This window comes from Gorilla gorilla, chromosome 3, assembly GCF_029281585.2.
Source record: "Gorilla gorilla gorilla isolate KB3781 chromosome 3, NHGRI_mGorGor1-v2.1_pri, whole genome shotgun sequence".
NCBI lineage: Eukaryota > Metazoa > Chordata > Mammalia > Primates > Hominidae > Gorilla > Gorilla gorilla.
Genome location: NC_073227.2, coordinates 18,241,977 through 18,260,710, shown reverse-complemented (window position 1 = coordinate 18,260,710; position 18,734 = coordinate 18,241,977). Strand labels below are relative to the sequence as shown.

At 49.4% G+C, this 18,734-nt stretch overlaps 1 protein-coding gene across 3 annotated transcripts in view; it reads left to right on the top strand.

Moving 5' to 3' along the window:
- The first annotated feature begins 11,430 nt into the window (after positions 1–11,430).
- SLC2A9 (solute carrier family 2 member 9) overlaps positions 11,431–18,734 on the top strand; it is a 240,673-nt gene continuing 233,369 nt past the window's right edge. For 2 of the 3 annotated variants that reach the window (XM_055385499.2, XM_019025258.4), the window contains exons 1-2: positions 11,442–11,648; positions 13,831–13,929. In XM_055385499.2, coding sequence (XP_055241474.2) covers positions 11,499–11,648; positions 13,831–13,929 — 249 coding nt within the window. In that variant the 5' untranslated portion in view covers positions 11,442–11,498. Of the gene's footprint in view, positions 11,649–13,830; positions 13,930–18,734 lie in introns of all 3 variants that reach the window. The other variant, XM_004038433.5, reaches the window with a different exon arrangement.

Genomic DNA, 18,734 nt, shown 5'->3' with positions numbered 1-18,734 from the left:
GAATGGAAGCTGGGGAAGTGAGTTCTCTTTGGGATCGTTTTGCTTTAACAGGGAGCAGGGAAATGGGGTGGTAAACAGGAGGCGACGGGATCAAAGACACGTTTTTTTCTAAAATGAGGTAAAATCACATAGGGTAAAATTAACCATTTTAAAGTTAACAATTCAGCAGCATTTACTACATTCACATTGTTGTACAACCACCATTTCCATCCAGTTCCAAAACATTTCCATCACTCCCAAGGGCAACTGCTGCTTATCTGTGAGGCTGCTGCAGCCACTACCCCTTCCCCCAGTCCTGGCCACCGCTGATCTGCCTTCTGTCTCCACGGATTTGCCAATTCTGGACATTTCATATAAATGAAATCATAAAAGATGTGGCTTTTTGTGTCTGGGTCCTTTTTTTGTTTGTTTTTTTGAGACAGAGTTTCACTCTGTTGACCAGGCTGGAGTGCAGTGGCGAGATCTCAGCCCACTGCAACCTCTGCCTCCTGGGTTCAAGCAATTCTCCTGCCTCAGCCTCCCGAGTAGCTGGGATTACAGGTGACTGCTAGCATGCCCGGCTAATTTTTGTATTTTTAGTAGAGACAGGGTTTCACCATGTTGGCCAGGCTGGTCTTGAACTCCCAACCTCAGGTGATCCACCCACCTCGGCCTCCCAACGTGCTGGGATTACAGGCATGAGCCACCGTGCCCGGCCTGTGTCTGGGTTCTTTCACTTGGCAGAATGTTTTCAAGGTGCATTCATGTTGTAGCCTGTATCAGCGCTTCACTTCTGTTTATTGCTGAGTAATTTTCTGCTATATGGATAGACCACATTTTTCTTATTCATTCATTGACTGGAGGACACTTGGGCTGTTTCCACCTCTCGGCCATTGGAATATCATTGCTGTGAACATTCGTGCACAAGTTTTTCTTTGAGCAGCTGCTTTCAGTCCTCTTGGGCATCGATGTAGTGGTGGAATTGCTGGGTCATGTGGTGATTTTATGTTTAGAGAAACGAACAAACTTTTTCCCACAGTAGCTAAACCATTTCACATTTCCACTAGCAAAGACAATCCTATACAAGGAGTCCACTTTCTCCACATCCTTGCCAACAACTTTTAGTTGATTTTTAAAAAAAAATATGGGTGACACTAGGACATTTTTGTACATAGCCCGGGGAGATCGAATACAGAGAGAGAAATTGATGATGCAGAAGAGGAATGGGATAATTGCTGGGGGGAAATTTTTGGAAGGTGAGGGGGACACAAGACCCTCAAAATGGGGGATGCTCCAGAATGAGGTGTCTACTTGGACACTGGACTGCCCAAAGGAAAATGAAAAAGATCTCTGACACCAAGGCTCTGAGGCTTACTCTGGTGAGCTCGTCCCCTCCTAGTAGGGGCTTTCCCATAGAGCAGCATAAATGGAGGATGGGGAGGAGAAAGGTAAGAGCAGAAGACTCTCTTTAAACCTCAACTCTCACCCACAGATGTGGTGCTTTTGGGCAAGTGGTATAACCTCTTGAACCTCAGTATCCTAGGCCATTGAATAGAGATAACAAAGCCTCGGTGGGCTGCTCTAGGATTCAATGAGGCTGTGCACAACATGTGTCTGGCATTTAGTGGGTGCTTCCTAAATGTAGGTCCCTTCCATCAACTCCTCCTTTAGGCTAGCTTGTGAATTACCAGATAGAAATAATAGCTTTGCCCTTCTTCGTGGCCTTTTTAGTATCTAGGGACAATGTTAGGCACATGGTGCTCCATAAACATTTGAAAATAAATCAATAAACAAAAATTAAAATAATGATAAAGAGATTTCCCAACAATCGCAGCAGCAGCAAATATTACTGAGCACTTGCTGTGTGGCAGGCAATCAAAGGACAGCGTCTTCTTTGATCTGAACAACAAGACCTCGAGGTGAATACCCCTTGTCCCCACTTTGCAGGGGAATGACATGCCTGCTGTGGCATGGCTGGGGAGGGGCAGGCTGGGATTTGGAACCAGATGTCTCACATCAATTCCAGTTAGTCATTATAGTATACTATTGTCAAGCTAAATAACAGAGGCTCTGAGAAAAAAATATACGTTTATTTGGGGTTATAGCCTTGCAATGAGAATCCACATGCCATAGTACACTATGTGCATATTCAGGGAGGTAAAGGAAGACAAAGGTTTCTTAAAGGGAATAAAATAAGAGGATTACACAATTGTTTTGAAAATAACTTATTGCACCTAAAAAAGATGTCAAGAAAGAGGTTGGTTGACCACATAAAGAAAGGGTGTGGGCACTAGCTGGATACTTAGGGAAGATTTGAACTTCCTGGAAAAGCAATCCCTTCGCCCACAGGCAGCCTCTACCTCCCTGTGTTTGCATCTCCTTAAGCACAGCAGACATCACCCTGGGCACAGAAATGTCATCTTTCGAGGCTCAGGTGGTGTCAGATGTTGGAGGTTGGTTGATAAAGACATTTCACATAGATGTCTCCTAGGGATTGGGTGATCTTTCTGCTCCAGGCCACCTCTTTGTCAACATCAGCACACCAGGGAAACAGAATTAGCCATGACAAGGTTTCCTGACTGCTCTGAATCAGTGCCAAGGAATTGGAGTGAGCTTTTCCAGGTTCCTGAGAGAGTGCTCTCACCCAGGGCCTAAGCTTGTGCCTGAGCTGGCACAACCTCCCTTTCCCACGGTACCCATCTTTCTGTGCTCCTCCCAGAGACTCCCCCTGCCCTTCACTTCCCATGCCCTCACCTCTTTCACTGCCAGGTCCAAAGGAGGCTTTTCAGCCCATGCCTGGTTGGATCTTGCCCTGGGCTGCCCAGCAACACTCCCAGATCCTTCACCTGTTTCCATCCCATCTCCCTGACACTCAGCCCTCCTTTCTCTCAGGCTGCTGCAGAGTGCGAAGAGCTCATATGTGTGCAGCCCTTTGAGCTAGGGAAAGAGGGCAACGAGGCACTGATATAATTTAACAATGACAGTGACCATGAGCATAGCATTTTGTGAGTGATGGTGATCAGCTATTTCCCCATAGCTGACTTTCCTGCTGCATGAACCAAGCAGCAAGCGCCAGCCTCTTGTCCTGCTCATTTGGATGTAGGACTCAATCCACCTACTTCTTGGTTCCTGCTTTACCACTCTTCCATGTCACTTACTTGATCCTCCCCTCAGACCAGGCAGGTGGGCCCTGAGCTGGGCACATCCTCATGTTAAAAAGAACAGATCTCACCCCCAGGGAGGTGAAGCTGAGGTGAATCCATTAGTCAGCAGTGGTTTTGCTGACATGCTTCTGCCTTCGGACTCCCAGTCCAGAATACGCTGATGCACACCTGAGCATGTTTGTAATAAGCTGAACTAGCCATCAATAGTTAGCCATTAATCACTTATCAAGATGAGCATTAGAAAATGTTTACAGTAACAGCTGGATGGAGTTTAATCAATGTTGCTTTCCTTGACAATTTCCCGGATTTACATCTGATTACATTGACAGCCCATCTATATAGGAAACGTATTCCATTTGCTCTTTAGACTAGAACAGGCAAGGGAAACCCCAGGAGACAGGTCAGTCACACTCACAGACCTGGGTCTGCTTCAAAGAGGATTTCAAGAATTACCAAGATTGTTACAGAGCAGCAGGAACGAGAGATTTGAAAACTGAGGGATTTGAAATCAACTTTACAGGATTCTGGTGAAGATTAAGGGGGAATACACACATAAAGTGCTTAGTGTGGTATCTGACAAGTGTTAATCCAGAAAACGAAGTTGATTATGAGTGATTATGGCTACAGTAATTATTCCAGTGTCTGATAATCTGGTAATCACTCTCTCTTTTTTCTTTCTCACTCCACTCCCTTTATTCCTTCCTTTCTCCCTTTACCTCTCTCTCTGTCTTTCTTCTCTCCCTTCTTCCTCCTCCTCTCTCTCCTCCCTTCCTCTTTCTTCCTCTCTCTCTCCTTCCTCTCTCTTCTTCCTTCTCTTTTTTCTTCTCTTCCTTCCCTTCTGTCTTTTCTCCCTCCCTTCCTCCCCCTCTTCCTCCTCTCCTGCACCTTACTCCCTCTCTCTCTCTCCCCCTACCTTAAAGCTGCTCTATTTTTTACATTCACTTTCAATTTCCTGTTTTGGGATCCACTTTAGTTTCATGCCAAAGTCAGCAGACAACCCTGAAAATTAAGAATAAAGTCACAGCCAAGTGTGAATCAGAGACCTCGGGGCCCTGGGTGTGTTGTGGGGTTCTCTGTCCAGAGCTGTTGCCCAGCGACTTGTCAGACGCACATGGCTTTGCCCTGAAGTGCCACATCTTAGAGTGGACAGTGTCCGAGGCAGCGACTGCAGGCACTTCAAGGAAGCGTGATCTAGAACAAGTCCACATTCGCAGTTTGCCGACATTTGGGTACACTGACGCTCATCAGTGTCTTTTCCTCATCTTGGTCCTTCTACCCAGGCTAGAACTTCTGGCAAGGCTGATGTTGCCTGCAGTCTTGGTCTGAAGGTGGGAAACACAGGCAGAATTTCTGTGTTGCAGTCTTGAGGCCAAATCCTTCCTCTTCAGGGGACCTGAGCTTTTTCTCTTAAGGTCTTTAAATGATTGGGTGAGGCTCACCCACATTATGGAGAGCCATCTGCTTTACTTGACATCAGCTGATTGCAAACATTAATCATATTGAAAAAAATACCTTCACAGCAATATCTGGACCATTCTCCAGATGTTTGATCAGACAATTGGGCACCACAGCCTAGCCAACTCAACACATAAAATGAACCATTACAAGTAGGTGCCAGTCAGTGGCAAGGACACAGATGACAGAACAATCAGCCCATACCTTCTGGTTCCTGCTGGGCTAATTGATATGCTGTGGGATGCACAGGAGGAGGGATTCAGATTTCCAGAAGGGACAAATGGACAGAGGAGGTGAGCCTTGAAGGTGAGACAGAGAAAGGAGCAAAGACATCCCAGGCCAACGGTGCAGCCTATGCAATGGAAGGCAGGCCTGAGAAGCACATGGCTTCCGGAACGTGGAGGTCCAGAGGCTGGTGCACCCCTCACATGCATGCTGAGATATGAGGGGAGGGGCTGGCCCCTCAGTGCAGGGCCTCGAATATCACAGTAAAGTTTGGCCCCAGTGGTTCAGCAACCATCATTCTTGTCAGACCAGCTGAGCCTAAATCAGTAGCTCAGAGCCCATCATACTGTAAGAAATGGATATTCTTCCAGAATTGTATTTTCTGCCCTAGGAAGCAGGACATTCAAGCATTATTTTAACTCTACTTGGCTACCTTAGACTTTAAGGGCTTAAATCTTACATCAATTTGTTTTCTTAATTTAAAGCAATTAAAAAACTTGTTTAGTTATAGTTTTTTTTTCACTGCAAAATATTAGAAAACTATAGGAAAACAAATAATAAGATAAAAATTGTCTAGAATATCCCATCCAAGCAGTAACTGCTATTAATGGGTTGGTTGGTTTCCTGACAGTCTATTTTCCATGTTCATAAATATGCACCTGTCCTCTGCTCATCTCCGTGGCCAGTCTCTGCTGCTCTCCCGTCCTGTGCTGGGCCAGGCCTCTCCATTTCCACTCATCCATGCATAGTCGGTTTGCTCTTCTGAAACTACCTCTTCTCCTAAAATGTGAGCTCCATGAAGGCAGGGCAAGGTGTACCTTCCTCAGAATTGTATCCCCATAGCCTAGAATATGAGGCACTTAATATTTGTTGAATAAATAATTTAACATATAAATATGATGTTTTAGGTTTAAGCAAAAAGACACATGAACATAGTTTAAGTACATATATTCTGTGTATCCATTAGTAATTGCATCTATTTTTAATGTTGAATAATGTTTGTTTATATATCTTCCTTTTTCTTGTCAAGTAAGAATTTATTATGAGCATTTCCCCCTCACATCAAATATTCTCCTATAACATAATTTTTTTTTTTGAGACAGAGTCTCACCCTGTCACCCAGGCTGGAGTGCAACTGTGCAACTCGGCTCACTGCAACCTCTACCTCCTGGGTTCAAGCGATTTCTCCTGCCTCAGCCTCCTGAGTAGCTGGGATTACAGGTGTGCACCACCATGCCCAGCTAATTTTTTGTATCTTTAGTAGAGACAGGGTTTCACCATCTTGGCTAGGCTGGTCTTGAACTCCTGACCTTGTGATCTGCCCGCCTCAGCCTCCCAAAGTGCTGGCATTACAGGTGTGACCTACCGTGCCAAGCCTATAACAATTTTTAAGGACTCCATAAGATTTCATCATATCGATGGATTGCAATTTATCCACAGTTTTCTGCTAGATATTTTTTATCCTATTATAAATACCATTTTTCTGACATGGAAAATGCTGCAATGAATATCTTGACCTTAACTCTTTGTGCACATTCCTGCTTTAGAATGCTTTTTTATAAGTGTAGTAGTTGGGCCAAAGGGCAGAAATCTTTTTATGGTTCTAGAAACATATTTCCAAACTCCAGAAAAGCTATGGAATGTTCTACTTCTGCATGCCAGTGATTCAGGGTATGATTTTGGTAACTGTTTCCAATTTGACAGGTGAGATTGGCACTTTGTTTTAATTTGCACTGATTTTATTTTTACATCTTGGAGACAGCTAGCCTAGTGTTTTCAAAATGTGCCTCATCATAAGAATTACCATCTGAATGAAAATATTCCAGAGAGCAGCCTGTATTTAATAAGCAACAAGGCAAGTGTGGGAAGCCCTGCACTCAAAAATAGAGAAACTGAGGACAGAGGAGAGCAGGGAGATGCCCAAGAGAGGATGCTGCTGTGTCCTATCCTGGCATCCCAGCCAGAGCTCCTCACAGCAAACCTTTCGAAGGCTGCTCCAGGCCACCTCCCCTGACTTGCACATCTGAGAAAGCAGCTGCCTAATGGCTTCTTTCTTTTTCTCTTTCTCAGAAACAATAACAACAAAAGTTCAAAAACTGAAAAGTGAACCATGAAGCTCAGTAAAAAGGACCGAGGAGAAGACGAAGAAAGTGATTCAGCGAAAAAGAAATTGGTCAGTCCTTTTTTTTTTCTGTCTCCCTTATATGATTATTCTGGTCACCCAGGGGGTAGTTCCCCTTTCCCCTGGGTCAGTGGGAGGCTGTTAAGGTGAAGCTGGGCAGAGAAAAGAGTGAGCAGCAGCTGAAAGCCAAGTTCTATGGGAAGGAGCCATGGGGATTATAGAGTGTATGGGGTGAGGCTCAGAAGAGTGAAATTGACAGTCCTGATCTGCTGGTGACTTTCTGAGCTTGGGGCAAAATTCTCCATTACAAAGGTCATTTCTCAACAAGGGGACATTGATGTTGACAACGATTATGTCATCATCGTTAAAGTTACACTAAAACCCACCCCTTAATCCATCACAAGGCTTAGTCGACCTGCCCCTTCCTCCAGGAAGTCCTCAGCTCCTATTAATAGAATGACTTTCTTTCTTCTTGGGACTCATCAGATGCTCTTTTTAAACCTGATTCAAGAACCAACAGTCAGAGAGTGCCTACTCTGTGCTGGACCTTTACATAGGGCTCCCATTTAAAGAGAGACTCTTTGCATGGTTCTCTCTGGATCAAACCATGCTGAAGGCATCACTGGCCCTATTTTATAGGTGATGAACTGAGGCTCAGAAAGGGATGAAGCCACTTGTCCAAGGCTATGTGGCTAGTACAGGTTTGAGCCCTTCTTAAACCTTGGATTATCTGTGCCTCATCTCCTGTGATGGGTGTGGAAGCTACTGTGACTCCAGGGAAAATGTATTTGTATTTATAATAAACCTGTATTCGGTAGGACAGAGATCAACACAAGTCCATTTACCAAGTTGTCAAGAAAGTGTGAAATTGGCAAGCTGAACATCATTGTCCCCACAGAGGTGTGAAATGGAGGACAAGGGTGCAGTCACCTGTTTGAGGTTACCCAAGACCCCATGCAAGAATAATATCAAGTAGACAGCAGTTCCCTCTAAGTGGATGCTATATCTTTTCTTGGTGCTTACATTAGGTGAGTCAAGGATGTACTGTCTAAGTATTTGGTGTAATGAAGGAAGGGATGTAGTCATTTCAAACATTCTGCTTAAATGATACTCAATAGAAACCCCCCCTTCTTTTCCAACTCTTCCCTGCTAGAAAATTTCCACCCTGTCCAAGACAACTTTTTAGCCTTAGGAAATCATCCGGAGGACAGTTTAAGGTCAGTTCCAGAAGTGATGCCTATCTACTGGACCCTGTCCCTGAGCCAGGCTGGAGGAAGTCTAGGAATACAAAGAGGCTTAGGACACTGTGGGTTTGCTGGGGCTGCCAAGACAAAGTCCCATACACTGGGCAGCTTAAACAACAGAAATGTATTGTCTCACAGTCTTGGAAACCAGAAGTCCGAGCTCAGAGTGTCAGCAGGTTAGTTCCTTCTGAAGCCTCCCTTCTTGGCAGAAGTGGCTGCCTTCTCCCTGCGTCCTCACGTGGTCATCCCTCTGTGTGTGTCTGTGTCCTCATTTCCTCTTCCTATAAGGACACCAGGCATACTGGAATACAGCCCCATGCATATGACCTCATTTAACCTTAATTACCTCTTCAAAAACCCTATCTCCAAATACAGTCACATTGTAAGGTGCTTGGGGTGAGGACTTCAACATGTGAATCTGAGGGGACACAATCAGCCCACTGAGACGCACACCATCCCTGCCCACGGTGAGCTCCCGTGCAGAGGGGAAAGCACACGTGAGCAGCAGCACACGTGCAGAGGGGAAGGCACACATGGAGCACAGAGGCAGCGAGAGGTTGGGGAGGCTGCTGGGAGGAGGTGGCGAGGGAGTTAAGTGCTGAAGGGTGAGCACAGTTCAGGGCAGTCAGAAGGGAGGGCCTGAGCAAGGTCAGGAGAACCTGAATGAGTAGGAGCTTCATAAAGACAGGCAAGTGATGACTGAATGAAGGAACCAGTGAGTGTCATAGCAGGCAGAATGTGCCCCAGCCCAGAACATCTGGGGATGTTTGTCTTATGACTTCATCTGTGATAGGAGTCGCTTCCTTAGCAGTTGCCTGGAGTGCAGGGCTGATGGCCCTGTGGAATGGGGAACCAGCCCTCGCTTTGGAGGCGGGCTCCTCCATGCTCCCCCTGAACTTCAGTTGCCCCGAAATGTAGGTCTGATAGTTCCTCTGAGGACTAAACAATATCATGAAGGTGAACACACTTGGGAAAGCCCTGTGCACATGTAATATGACCTGTGCACATGTAATATGACCTGTGCACATGTAATATGAGCTGAAGGTGAGGCAAGTGCTCTGGCTACCAGGAGTCCTGGTTAGCTGCCATCTGGATCCGGGAAGGACCCATCCCCACTCTTTTACCTTCTGTCCAGCTGTAGCTGCACATTCATGTCCACTGCCTAATTTCTGGTGCCTTTTGAGTTTTCAATCCCAACAGAGGACTACGAAGCAATTTTTAATGGGATGAGGGGTCACCTGATCCAATTTGAGCTTTAGCAAAATCTGGTGAGGTCTCCACTGTTACAGATGAGGAAACAGGGAGGGTATAGAGAGGGGAGTCACAGCAATGGGATGAGGAGGGGTAAATGAGATGATGAAAATGCAGTCCCTATCAGGACAGCATAGGGGCAGAGGGGCCCTCCATGCACAGGGATGCAGCTGTCCCTGCCCCTCCTCTGCCCATCTCCTGTACTTCAGGCCCCAACCATGCTTCACTGACAATTTCACTTCCTCCCACACACTGCAGGCATCTGTGCCTGCAAGCCTTGGCTCCTTGCCCTCTCACCCCGTATCCTTCTCTGTCTGCTCAGAAGCCGCCTCTTCCAGGGGGGTCTCCAAGATCCAGCTGAGATTGGTGTGGTGCCTCCTCCACGCTGTCCTGGGGAATCCTCCGCCTTTTTAGGTCATGTTATAATTAAGGATTTGCACATCAGAATGCTGCTCTAGGCCCACCACTCAATGAGGAAACCAGGCTGCATAGCTGAAATCCAGTTCAAGAAACAGCCACTTCTCCCAGGGCATGCCTGACTGATTAACACACACAAGGACGATTGCACTGAATGACTGGCGTGCTCAATACATCCCCAGCCTAACTCCTGAGGGTGGTTTTCCTCTTTGGGAGTCTTGATTCCCCACTTGCTTTGAGCAGCCACATTCCCACCACCGTGCATGTCAGGGCCGGATGTTTCCACGTGCGTTTCACATTCCAGGTTCCTGGCATGTCTGCCATACTCCACACCTTTTATTTTATTGTGTGCTTTTTACTAAACGTACTTTGCTAACTTTTTGGTCTCTCTTTTGTGGACTGAGCCCTACATTGCCTCCTGGACATTCTGCATTCACCAAGCCTGTCCCTGGCTCTGGCCCAGCCTCTGCACTGCTCTCTGCTTCTGGGAGCAAACTGTTCTAGCCAAAATTGAAGGTGCTTCTCTGGCGTCTGAGGCAACATGGCCATGTGATGAACTGATTCCCACAACCTCCTGGTGTGCATGAGGCCCTTGCCTTCTCAGTACTGTCCTTGAGCCAGCCTGGGGCTGGAATACAGGACATGTCCCCTCAGCCAGTGCTGAATGAGCAGGACAGAGTAATGACTAAGAGGCAAATTCTTTTTCTTCCAAACCCACAGCCCTCGCCTTTGTTCTAGGCTACAGGACAGCCCACACTCATTTACAGCACGCCACTCGGGGCTGGCTGTTTTCTATTTGAGCTTCAGAATAAGTCTGCAGGACAGTCAGAGTGGGGTCAGTATTCCATTTTGCAGTGGTAGAAGTTGCAGCTCAGAGAATAAAGTGACTTGCCTGAGGACACACAGTTAAAAAGTGGAGGAGTTGGCCAGACATGGTGGCTCACGCCTCTAATTCCAGCACTTTGGGAGGCTGAGGTGGGCAGATCATCTGAGGTAAGGAGGTCAAGACCAGCCTGGCCAACACGGTGAAACACAGTCTCTACTAAAAATACAAAAATCAGCCAGGCGTGGTGGCACACGCCTATAGTTCCAGCTACTTGGGAGGCTGAGGCAGGAGAAATGCTTGAACCCAGGTGCGGAGGTTGCAGTGAGCAGAGATTGCATCAGTGCACTCCAGCCCGGGCAACAGAGCAAGATTTGGTCAAAAAAAAAAAAAAAAAAAAAAAAGTGGAAGAGTCAGGGGCAGAGCTGTATCCAGGCTTCTGAGTCAAAGTCAGCCACCTCTCCATTCTGTTCCAAGCATTAGGGAGGTATCCTAGGTTAATGGCAGTCACCCTGCTCCAGGCTTTGTTACGAGAGAAAAATAAAAAGATGCTAAGAAAAAAAAAAAAAAATTCCACCCCCTGGGTGGCAATCCTGGAGAGGACAGATTTCCCTTTTTGGACTGTTTCATTGCTGTAATAACTTAGGAGCAGAGAAAAAAATGTTGCCCCGTTGCCTGTTCAGGCATGATCAAATTGCCACACTTCCTGTCAGGAACTCCCGCCCTCCTTCCAGTGGACTCTGCCTCCTCACTCACGGAGATGCCTTGGCAGAGTCTGGGGTCCCTGGACTGAGCCATCAGCTGGGTCACTGAGACCCATGGCAAGGAAACAAAATAGGAATTCCAAGGAACTGGGCCTAGTTCCCCTCACAGATGACACCAGCCACGCCGGGCCTCCAGGGCCAGGGAGGGCACTGCTGGAATGTGACCACCTGAGGAGTGGGGTGCCAGGTGGAAGGAGAAGAAAGGTAACTACGGACAGCTTTTCTGCATGGCTGGCGGGCTGTGGGGAAGGCAGGCCTGGGTGGCAGCTGTGTGACAGTGCTCAGCCCCAGCCTGGCAGCGTGTAGCTGGGGGATCTGGGGCTTTGAGGCAGGGAGGCCCCAGTTTCAGTTGCACTTCTCCATCTGTGTGACTTTGGTGTGCTCTCTCCAAGCCCCAGCTGACTAGGCCAACAGCGTCTCTGGTAGACTGGGTGTGTACATGGAACGAGGCTATGGTGGCAGGCTGCCCTGCCCCGCACTTGCATGGTGGTGTCCCTCTTCTTACACTCCCCAGGGCATGGCACGGGCAGCAGCACCGTCGGTCAGTGGGCACCCTCTGCCCCTGCAGTGAGTGGGGAGTGGGTGGAGGGCACAGGCGGGCCACACAGGCAGGGGGCTCCGGGGAGCACAGCTGAGGCAGGAGAAGATGGCCCCCACCTGCCCTTCACCAGCCTCTGGCAGGGGCACTTCACACCAGGTGCTCCCAATCTGATGGGGTGCAGACGAGGGAGGAGTTTGTGTCCTCTAAGGTCATCGGGGCTGGGAGCAAAGAAGGCACAGAGCACAGAAACGATGCCCAGCACAGCCCAGGGGCTCAGAAGAAGTGGTATCTGTGCCGAGACTCAGAGGATAGGTTTAAAGAGAAAGAGTGATAGAGAACAGGCGTTTCATCTGAAATGTGATTCTGTTCCATCAGGGATCCCCATTCAGCTCAAGCTCCTCTCACTGCAGAAAAATATTCTGGTCCTACATTTCACTTGGCAGCACCCATCCCCAAGGCTTATAAATGTTCCCTCTTGCCCCCGCATGTGATCAGCAGCCTCTACGGAGCACCTCCTCTGCAGCAGGCTCCTCAACAACATATGCGGCCAGTGCTGCTATTAAGATCCCATTTCACAGGTGGGCAAGCTGAGCCCCAGAAAAGTCAAGTCACTTGCTCAGACTCCTACAGCTGAGGGGACCGGCCCTGGAGGTAAAGCTGATATCACTTGGCTCAAAGCCCCAAAGCTCTATCTCGTGGCTGGTGGCACTAGAGGAGACAAACGAGATGGGCAGAGCAGGTAAGTGGCCATCAAGAGACCCGCATTCCCTTCCAGACGGGATTTGACTGATATGGGTCCCTGAACCATGGATCCATATGTCTTCTTCACTGTTGCACCCCCACAGCTTTGTCAGGGCCTGGCGCCTACAACACACACACACACACAAATATGTCAAATGATGGCAAAGAAGGTGCCTTCTGGAGCACCTGGCCCCTGTCCACTTGGCCTATATTCCCTGACCAGCTGAGGACAGCCGTCCCTCCTGCCCTGGCTCATGCCAGCTTGTCAGCCTTTGCCAGGGATCCAGGTGTTTCTGCCCTATGGCCCTGTACTGGTGGTGGCTGTCCTTAGATGGGGCTGCAGGGCAGGACAACACCAAGGCAGGCGCCCTGTTCTCTGTGCCAAACCTTGCATCTCTATGTCTGCAGGTCCTTGTCCCGAGGCTTGGACCAGCCCCTGTAGTTTGACGCCTCAGCCTGGAACAGTATATGCATGTAAGCGTGTGTGCACATCTGTGTGGCTGTCGGCAGTCTCAGGCCCTTGGACAACGCACTCAGGTGACGGGTCAGCAGGGGACAGTGCAGTGGTGACTAGAGGGGCACTGCAGCCAGGCCACCTGGACTTCAGTCCCCATCCTAGACAGCACCAGCCACGCTCCCTGCCCCTCTTTCCTCACCTGTAATACACGACATAACAGCACTGATCTAAGGACTCAGAGACAATGCGCAGAAAGTGCTTAGAATCACGCCTGGCTGATAGCGCTTGGAGTCTGGCTTTGCTTTTTTCTGTCTGGGTCGGACACTCGCCAACTTCGCTAAAAGGATCGTGTGGAGCTGCCCAGAGTATCTGCTGAAAACGGCGTTTCAGGAATCCTCACGCAACCCGGAAGGAACGCAAGGGCGTGGCCGCTAAACCTGAGGGCGCACGGCCTGCGCACGCGGACCTGGACTGGAACCCTACCTGCAGGTCCCCAACTTGCGTCTCTTCTCTCTGTCTCTAGCCCAGCCAAGGACAAAGACTTCTCCCCCGGAAGGCCTCCCCCAGCTGAGGGAACGTTCCAGGTCTTCCCTCGGCCCTGGCTGCGCGCCCGGTGCCGGCTCTGACGTGGTTTCCTCTCCCCTCAGGACTGGTCCTGCTCGCTCCTCGTGGCCTCCCTCGCGGGCGCCTTCGGCTCCTCCTTCCTCTACGGCTACAACCTGTCGGTGGTGAATGCCCCCACCCCGGTGAGTGCGCGCCAAGGCCCGGCAGAGGGCGCTGCGGCCCTGCGAAAACCTTCGGGTGCGCAAGGGCCCTGGGCTCCAGCGCCCCCTCCTGTTGCGCTCGCGGCGCGGGACACCGCGGGGACAGAGATTAGCCCCCACTCGGGGGAGAGCTCGGGAGGCACAGAAACAGACAATGATGACACGGGGACAGGGGCGGGGGGATGACAGTTCTTGCGTCTGGAGGGTGCGTGTCCTGGGAGAACGTTGGGAGACTAGATGAGAGGGGGCTTCGGAAGTCCCGGGGTGGGGTGGGGGGCGATCCTCTGGCCCCTAATGCCGGGGAAAGAAGCAGGAGGGGCCCTATGCATGGAAACTTGGACATTTTCTTGATTTGTTTTGTTGTTGTTGTTATCTATCTATCTATCTATCTATCTATCTATCTATCTATCTGTCTATCATCTATCTATCTATCATCTTTGAGATGGAGTCTCACCCTGTCACCAGGCTGGAGTGCAGTGGTGCGATCTCGGCTCACTGCAACCTCCGCCTCCCACGTTCAAGTGATTCTTCTGCCTCAGCCTCCCGAGTAACTGGGGCTACAGGCATGCACCACCACACCCGACTAATTTTTGTATTTGTAGAGGTGGTGTTCCGCCATGTTGGCTAGGCTGGTCTGGAACTCCCAGCCTCAAGCGATCCGCCCACCTTGGCCTCCCAAAGTGCTGGGATTATAGGCTTGAGCCACTGTGCCCGGCCTGGTGTTGTTGACTTTAAATTACAACCAGAGGCCACTCAGGTATCTGCTGGATAAGACCCATCTTTGGCTTGTGTTTTACTCTGAAATCAGATCCAGGTGCAATTCTCCCAGGCCCTCTTCACATTGTGCCTCTGGTTTGCAGTTAAAGGTTGGGTACTGCCTACCTAGGCTGTAAGGTTTAGATGCTATCCTGTGGATGCTGGCTTTGGCTTTGACCTACCACCACCCACAGGCAAGGGCAGGTTGGAGGCTTGAGGGAAGCTTTCCTGCAGGAAGTGATGCCTGACTAAGTTTGGAAGGTGGAGTGATGGATGGGGGGCCGGGATGTAGGACACATCTGGGGAAATGTGGGGAGCTCCAGGTTCTTGGAGCACAGGCCGTTTTGGGGACACGGATGTAGGACACATCTGGGGAAATGCGGGGAGCTCCAGGTTCTTGGAGCACAGGCCGTTTTGGGGACACGGATGTAGGACACATCTGGGGAAATGCGGGGAGTTCCAGGTTCTTGGAGCACAAGCTGTTTTGGGGGCAGACAGGAAGCAGGCTGAGGACAGCCCTGGGTGCCTTCCAGGCTTTTCCTTGCTTGGGAGTCCAGCATCCTTGTGTACAAAACATAGGGGAAGCCTGGGTCAGTGAGTTTCAAAGGTTCCCAGGAGCCCTGGAATTTTGCAGAGGTGCCTCAGGGATCTAAGCACTATTTGCGCAGGTCAGTTCTATGTTTAAAAAGTCTGTTAATTATTTGACATTGTTCATTTCTGTTGCTAAAAACTGTTTGAAAACCAGGGGGCCTAGATGGCTTCGGTAAGCACTGCCAACAGTCAGTGATCTTTGATTTTGTCATTGTGACGTCATTCCAAGATGGGGATCTGGCTTGTCCATATTTGTCTTTGAAAGAGGGCTAGGAATTTGGACTCTTGCTTCATCTTGAAAGTTCATCAAAACATCCAGGTGAGAGGTGGGGGAGAACCTTTGCAGTCATGGCTTGTGGAGCAGAGATATGTGAAACTTACACCTGGGATAGAATGATATGGGTTCAAGCACTGACTGTGGGAACATGAGGAAGGAGCAATCCCATTACTCACTTATTCATTCAGCAAGCATTGTTGAGAGTTTATGATGTGTCCAACTCTGGGGATCAGGGAAGACAGCCTGGAGGAGGTGGTATTTGAGCTGAGCCATGAGGGATGTGTAGAATTTCCACAGGTGTCAAAGGGAGGTGGGGAGCTGAAGCACACACACAAAGGCCTGGCTGTGCCCACATGGTGGCATATTAGGAAGTTAGTAGCGTGTGATGTGCCAGTACTTAGGGGGAATGCGGAGCTGGGATGAAAGAAGAGGTGGAAAAGCAGGATGGAGTCAAAAGAAGAGGGCCTAAGATCTTAGGCTGAGGAGGAGGATTTTAGTCTTGGGCAGTAGGGAGCCATGGCAGATTCATGGGGGTGGGGGTTTGCAACTCACATTTTTTTAATTAAAATTTATTTTTCTTTAACCATGACACACCCTCAGGAGGTCCTGAGAACACGTGCCTCCTTATTTATTTACTTATTTAATACGCTCACTGTTTTTTAGAAAAACAACTTTGGTGTCAGTGAGAAGGACAGGAGGGGCCAGAGCTTAGAGGTATTTAATGGGAAAGACCATGGTAAGCCAAACAGAGAGAGTTTAATGTGCCCTCCCTCCGTTTCAGGAAAGGAGGAGATTTCTGAAGACCTACACAGCCAGGGTGGCCTTTACCTTTCTTAAGATGAGTAACACATATTATGGCAGCATCAGTAACAGCACAGATGGAAAAAGCCCGCACGAGGTGCCGGCCCTCCTCCATGTACTTTTCATGCATTAATCAGCTCAGTGCACCCTCATGACAGCCCTGTGAGGTATGAATCATCATTATCCCCATTTTACAGATGAGGAAACTGAGGCACACTGTTCACTGACTTGCCCACAGTCACATAATAAGTGGAGCCAGAGTTTGGCCCTGGGCGGGCTTCTGGTTTCCCAGGCATCAGACACATTTTCAGTCATTTTTAAAACAGATCCTTTCTGTGCCAGGCAGTGTTAGGCCATGGGACTTCTTGTTTGGGATATCGGAGCTCTACCTCTGTGGCCAGCATGCGCAGCAAGGTGTTCAGTCTTGAGACATCACAAGGCGCTTTTTAGCCTGGTGTCCTTTGAACCTCGAGACCACGGCTCGTCATGCATACTTTAGAGGAGCCCAGAGCAAGCACCCCAAGGAGGCCTTGAGTCCAGGACTGAGACATCTGCCCAGATCCAGGGCCTGGGAAGTGTTATCCCCAGTTGGGTAGCTACTTCCCAGCATGTGCTCTCTGCCTTTGAAGAGGAGCAGAGACTGTGATGACCAGCTCGTCAACTCTGCCAAAATGTACTGCATGCCAGGCGCATTCCATTCTCAGAAATACAGAGACGTCAGTGTCTTTGGCTGTAACAAAACAGAACAGCCTGGGGTCTTCAGCAAGACATTTATTTTCCCATACTTCTCCAACCTGGAAATCCAAAATCAAAGTGCCGGTGGATTCGTTGTCTGGCAAAGACCTTCCTTCTGGCTTGCAGAAGGCCTCTTTCTCACTGCCTGTACATGGCAGAGGGAGGAAGAGTGCAAGGGAGCAAGATACTCATCCCACCATGAGGCCGCCCCCATGGCCTCTGCTAACCCCAGTAACCTCCCAAAGGCCTCATCTCCAAATACCATCACATCGGGGTTAGGGCTTCAACATGCCCTATCCTTGCAACAAAAATGTCATGCAACATTTTTGGAGGGGACACAATTCAGGTCAAGGTAGTTAATTACTGATGTTACCTTCATTTCATGAACAAAGAAACAGAAGCTCAGTTTAAGCAACTTGCCTAGGTTCACACAGCCGGGAGGTGGCAGTGTTGGAATTCAAACCCAGGTCTGTCTGAATCCAAGATCCATGCCATGCTTTCTGCCCTCCTTCCTGCCCCTGACCACTAATGGCAGGCGCCAACAGTCCAGCCATGGGGGGAGTTTGGCATGATCAATGAAGTCAAAGAGGAACAAGGGGAGATGGGAGGAGCCACAGCAAGCCCAGGGCTGCTTACCTGTCCATCTACCAACCAAAAGACAGGGCAGGGTTTCACTGCAACAACCCTAGGGGCTCAAGCATAAGGTGGATGATGCTGCCATCGTGTTACAAGTAGGCACCTGTGATTGTCTGAATCCTGTCCCGACCCCTCCCTCCCTCAGGGTTCTCATAGAGCAATTCTTATAAAGGACCTGATCTAACCAAGAAACCAAAGACAGCTTTATTATTAGCTAGAATCATTCCCCAAACTCTTCCCCTCCCTATGGGGTTTGGGGTCATGTAACCTCTTCCTGCTCTGCCTAAAGGTCCTGATGTTTTATGTTTACTTGTGCTGCTTTGTGAGAAGAGAGGGGTAGCTGTTCAGGCAATCCTTCAGTGCCCTTCCCTGGGTGTTGACCTTGCTGTATCTGGGGTAGAAAGACGAAAATGACACACATCCATGTCCTCGAGGTGCCCCAAGACCAGCAGCAGTGACAGAGGCTCAATAAATAATCACCAGACAGTGTGGCAGGCTGCATGGAGCCACAGGACAGCTGAAGGACTGTATTCTACCTGGGGAGGTCAGTGGGGCCTCACTGGGGCTTGAAAGAGAGAGCTCAAGGCTTTCTGGGAATGGTGGAGACCTAAGGGTAGCTGGATGTGGGGTCCAGGGGGGTGGAGAGGTAGAGGCTGGAAAGGGGAGCTGAAGCCAGACCAGAAAGGTTGCAGAGGCCAGAACAGGAGCACGATCCAGCACCACCCAGGCTATGAGCAGGCTGAGGGCCAAGGCTCGTCCTGGGAGGCCCTTCCGAGGTGGAAACTGCCCTGAGTGTGAGCTGAGCAGGCCTGCACAGAATCCCAGCTCAGAATCCTGCAGAGAATCCCAGGCATCATGTAGGTGCCTCTGTAAAGGGCTGGTGTCGAGCCCCTTGTGAGGTCGCCACGAAATGAAAGGAGATGTGATGCTGGAGGAGCTCAGCCCAGCGTCCAGCGATCACCTCGAATTCTCTCTTCTCCTTGCAGTGGGC